The following is a 5,566-nucleotide window of genomic DNA, read 5'->3' as shown; positions in this document are numbered from 1 at the left end:
AGGGGGCCAGTTCACTGTCCCTCAGACCGTTGGAGGGCCGGACTATAGTTTAAAAAAAAACTATGAACTAATTCCTCGCACACTGCACATATCTTATTTTGAAGTAAAAAAAACCAAATGTTTTTGGCGGGCCGCATGTGGCCCGTGGGCCGTAGTTTGAGGACCCCTGATAGCCTATGGTAAAATTGGTTTTGCTATATGTCATTTTGCTTGAAGTCATAGAATCTATTAAAGATGTTAATTGAGGACTCAACTGTATACAGTTCAGTGGTTTTTAGTATATTCACAGAGTTTTGCCACTGTCACCACAGTCAATCTGAGAACATTTCATCATCTCAAAAGAAAACCACACTCCTTAGCAATCACCTCTTTGCCTCCTGCCCTGCAGCCCTAGCCCACACTAATCTAACTCCCATATCTATAGATTTGCCTGTTCTGGACAGTTCCTGTGAATGAAATCGTACACTATAATGTCTTTTGTGACTGCTTCTTTTAGTATGTTTTCAGAGTTTATTCATGTTTTAGTATGTATCAATCCTTCATTTGTTTATATTTCTGAATAATATTCCATTTTTGTACCACATTTTGTTTACCCATGCATCAGTTGATAGACATTTGGATTGTTTCTCATTCTTCAAGCAATTATCAATAATGAACATTTTTCACAGATTTTTATGTGGAGTTAGGTTTCCATTTCACTTGAGCGTAGCACTCTGTGTAACACTGACAGACTGTTTTCCAACGCAGCTGCACCATTTACATTTACAGCAACGTGTGAGGGTTCCACTCTTCATATTCTCCCAACACATATTTTCTGCAGGTTTCTTGTTTGCTATTTATAATAGCCATCCCGGTAGGTGTGGGGATGGCATATTAACTGTGGTCTCGATTTGCCTTTCCCTAATGACTAGTTATGTGGAGCATTTTCTCATGTGCTTATTGGTCATTAGTGTATCTTCTTTGGAGAAATGTCTGTTCAAATCATTTGTCCATTTTTAATTTTTTTATTGTTGAGTTGTAGGATTTTGTTACATATTCTAAATATTCTTTATCAGAAATATTACTTGCAAATATTTTCTCCCATTCTGTGGGTTGCCTTTACTTCTCTTGATAGTGTCCTTTGGTGCACAAAACTTTTTAATTTTGATGTAGTGCAACTTATTTTTTCTTTTGCTGCCTGTGCTTCTATTGTCATAACCAAGAAATCACTGCCAAATCAATGACGTGAATATTCCCCTCTATGTTTTCTTCTTAGAGTGTTATAGTTTTACCTCTGAAGTTTAGGTCTTTGATCCACGTGGAGTTACTTTTTGTATGTGGTGTAAGGTAAAGGTCCAGCTTCATTAATGTGGATATTCAGTTTTCCCAGCGCCACTGGTTGAAAAGACTACTTTCCATACTGTTAGCACCCTTGTCAAAACTAGTTTTTATTTTGAATATCTATTCCTGCTTTAAATATATTCATGGGAGTTGATTGACCCAAGGGAGCCTTGAAAATATTATTTTTGGTCTTTGTTTAAAGACCCAGAAACTGTGCTTCAGTCTAGATATTCAGACATATCAGCACTTATTTATAGTACTTGCTAGTTATATATACATACAGGATTCAAATATGCTAATGTTGTGTTAATACATATATAAGTTTTCCTCTATCTTTTATTTTTTTCTTGATATACACATTATTTTCTTCTTACAGTACACAAACAAAGGAAAATTGCAGTGGTTCAGCCTGAAAAACAGTAAGTAATCTAATAGTATGTTTGAACAGTTGATATTAGAAAGGTAGAATAGAAAAATAATTAAGAGTATGTCTCCTCACATGTTAATTTCTCAGATGGAAGCATAATCCTTTAATTCAGCTTTGATAATTTACATACTTCTCCTTACAGTTTATACATTTCCTAAAATGGCATTATATACAGAAGGGTAAAATCCACTCTCAAGATGTTCCCCAAATTGAGTTTTCTTTGGCTTTGAGAGCTGGGAGGCATTTGAATAAGGGAGAGAATAGAGTCTCCATGCTGGGATTTATTAAAGAAGATCAAAAATTGTAAAGTAGGACATGATTCGTGACAGTGAAACAGTGGATCCTGAGGACAGCCGAAGGGAGAGGCGTATGGAAGGAGTGTCTGTGTGTCCCGTCAGGAGGTTCTCCGCGGCACATCTTCCTACGCAGCTTTAGAGGAGCGGCTGGTTAGTGTTGCCTTAAAGATACAAGGGTTTCTGCGTGTACGCATGTGTTTTTAAATATTGGGTTTTCAGTTTTGTATTAGTTTGCTCAGGCCGCCCTAACAAAATGCCACAGACTGGGTGGCTTGGACCACACGTTTACTTCTCACAGTTCTGCAGTGGGGAGTCCGAGATCAGTTTGGTTCCTGGTCAGGGCTCTCTTCCTCGCTGGCAGACTTACCACGGTGTCTTCACATGGAAAGGATGGGCGGGAAGGAGAGCCTTCTCTCTTCCTCTCCTTACAAGGCCACCAATCCTGTTGGGTTAGAGCCCGACCCTTTTTACCTCCTAAAAGCTTTGTCTCCAAATACAGTTCCATTGAGGATTAGGTCTTTGACATGGATTTTAAAGGGACACGATTCTGGTTATAACAAATTCTTTGTAATTTATGTCTGATTTTGTGGCTGTGTGAGTAATAAAACTGACCTTAGAAGTAGGAGGCCACAGAATTCTAATCTAGGTAGTGATAGCAGTGACAAAAACCTGGCCTTGGATTTTTCCTTGACTTAGTTGTCAAGACTGATCCAAAGTTTTAGAAAGGATTCTAAGAAGATAAATTAGTCTTTTTCAGTGATCGCTGCAAATACAATAATTCTCTTTTTAAATAATACAATTTGTCTTTAATTTTTAAACTGATGGAAGAAGAAAACAGACTCTATATTAAAAATGTTTCTGTTCTTTAACAATTAAAAACAACAACTAGTCTACTTGCGTTTTTAGAATCCCAGAAGGAATTCTGTAACTGTTGCTAATGTGAATGGGAGTTTGTTTGAACGTGCAGTATCCTCTGTCTATAGACTGTTGGCTCCCTAGGCTGTGTACAATTGCCATTTTAAAAAAAGAAAGATCAAGGAAGCACCTTCTATCACAGATTTCGCTGTCTGCCACCTTTGCTTTCTTCTTAGATTTGAAGGAAACTAACCCTCACACTTTACTGACTTTACGGATTATCTTACTATTTTGTTGTGTTTTCTTGACTCAGAATGCCATCCTCGAGGACCGTCCATGAGGGCCTGAAGAGTCGGGAGCTGAACTCCACAGACTCGGGTAGGATTGAGTGCCTGCAGCCGTAGGGAAGGAGGACCTGTAGTTTCTTTAATGGACGGTATCTAAGAATAAACAATACATTTGATTTACACAATGTAGCTTCAGAGGGGTTTCTGAATTGTGATGTTTGTCTCAAGATGTCCTTATTAACAATGATCTTTGGGCTGACATCTTTGTTCATTTACAATGTCTACGGAATGAAGACATTAATACCTCCCACATGACCACAGTCAAGTTTGGGTTTTGTGATAGGTCAGGTCACCTTGGGAAAAGAGTCTTAAGACTGATCACTTACTGGGTGCCAAGGGCTCCGGAGGTCAATATTATTATCCCCGAGTTTAGATAAAGAAACAGGCTTCCCAGGCAGTGCCCTTTCATATATATATTTCACAATTAAAAAAATAAAGCACTGGAAAAACAGGTTGTCCCAGAGGCGATACCTGATCAATGAGACAAGGCTCTTTTTGGAGGCCAGCAATCTCTCCCCGGAACTGCTCTTCCTCCCCCTGTGCTGGTTGTGTGATGCTTAGCATCTTGGCTGTGTGTCTTCTAGCACAGGTTGGGCACCTGGATGGTAGTTAGTAAATGCCTAGAAAAGAAAAGAAACCAAAGCTTAGAGAGATCATTCAGTTTATGAGTCAGAAATGAAACTTACATCTTTCTCAAGTTCAAAACCTGCATTTTTTTGGTCTCTTCTACCCACTGCCTTTTCATTATATCATTTATACATGGAGGATCAGGGCTGTGTAACTCATTTTTGATGTATTACTATGCCTACGGAAACTACAGAATTAAGACATTAATATCTCCCACATGACCACAGTCAAGTTTGGGGTTTGTGATAGGTCAGGTCACCTTGGAAAAGGAGTCTGAGACTGATCCTTATATGAAGGAGTTTTATTGGGGAGTACTTCTGGGAACAACTCCTTGGAGGAGTAAAGGAAGCAGGACTGGGCAGAGGGAGAAGTTGAGCCACATTCAGAGTAACAGAATTCCAGTCCCATGGGAAGCCTTGGCACTGCCATAGCCACTCAGACTCGTCCCCGAGTGAGGCAGTTCCTGGAAATAGGCTGCTGTTCCCTCTCCGCCTCACAAAGGGTGGGGTCTTGGGCAGGGGGGCTCTCCTAGTGAGGGAGGCCTAGGCTGCGTGAGGGTAATCCCAGGATAGACTTACAGCCCAGAGCTATAAACTGTCAACATCCCCAGCGGCAGGGAGCGGAAGTGCCTTAATCCCGAAAGGGGGATCTGGGTGGTAGAGTTCAGATGCAGAAGTGGACACCGACATACTGACCCGTGTGCCAAGACTGGATTCTTAGGAGCATTATGTACTGCAGGGCGCTGTCGACAGTGGGCAGTGCACACACGGCTCCTTTCCTCACGTTGGCTAACAGCGTCCATCAGAAGAGCTTCTCGCTGTTTGATATAAAATGAAGGTGTTTTAGTGTCTTTGAATGTTTTACATTCAGTTGCTGGGTTGCCAACCACTATGAGGGGATTTTTAAGAAATACTGTATTGCAGTACAGTATTCGTATATAAAAATGGTTGAAGAGAGGGTCTCTAGGCCCAGTTATACCCCACAGTACTTAAAGAATTAGAGATGTGACCACAGTGTACTTTCGGCCCTCTGAGAAATCCCAGAAATGGGAGGACACTCACATCGTAAAGGCTGCGGTTATAGTAGTTGGGTGCTTTTAAGGGAATGAACTGAGGTTCTGGATAGTATTCACCATCATGCCCTGGAAGTATTCCAGAGTCCATTATTGAATAGGTGGTTGTCAGGAATCATCATGGGTTCTGGAAGAAATCTTCCACTTCCTTGGTTGATAGAAGTATAAGGCTCTAGAACAGTGTCACTAACCCAGGAGTTCACCTGCACGTAATTTCGGACGCTGTCTGATTCTAGCAGTGATAAGCTCTCTAATGCGGCTGTTGTATTTTCAGGGCACTCTCAGGTAACATGTTAAACATCAAGATATGTAATTTCTAATATTACATAATGGTGCAGATGCTTGTTTTTCCCGCAGTAACCCAACTTTGAAAATAGGTGTTGGAAAATGACTGTTCTGAATATTTGTTTTTTTTTTCTTTTCATTTCCCAGTTATGATTAATGGAAAATATTGCTGTCCAAAGATATACTTCAACCACCGTTGCTTCTCAGGGCCATATCTTAATAAAGGAAGAATCGCTGAGCTGCCTCAGTGTGTGGGACCTGGAAACTGTGTTCTGGTTCTCAGAGAGGTAAGGCTCTGGCCCTAGTGCAAAGGAACTTGGAAACTTCATGGCAGTTT

At 40.5% G+C, this 5,566-nt stretch overlaps 1 protein-coding gene across 1 annotated transcript in view; it reads left to right on the top strand.

Moving 5' to 3' along the window:
* SFMBT1 (Scm-like with four mbt domains 1) overlaps positions 1-5,566 on the top strand; it is a 115,245-nt gene that overhangs the window by 99,435 nt on the left and 10,244 nt on the right. The window contains exons 12-14 of the mRNA XM_015570991.1: positions 1,672-1,739; positions 3,212-3,276; positions 5,377-5,516. Of these exons, the coding sequence (XP_015426477.1) occupies positions 1,672-1,739; positions 3,212-3,276; positions 5,377-5,516 (273 nt within the window). The remainder of the gene's footprint in view (positions 1-1,671; positions 1,740-3,211; positions 3,277-5,376; positions 5,517-5,566) is intronic.

The sequence above is a fragment of the Myotis davidii genome, unplaced genomic scaffold, assembly GCF_000327345.1.
Source record: "Myotis davidii unplaced genomic scaffold, ASM32734v1 scaffold111, whole genome shotgun sequence".
NCBI classification, from domain to species: domain Eukaryota; kingdom Metazoa; phylum Chordata; class Mammalia; order Chiroptera; family Vespertilionidae; genus Myotis; species Myotis davidii.
This window is presented reverse-complemented; position numbering and strand designations above follow the sequence as displayed.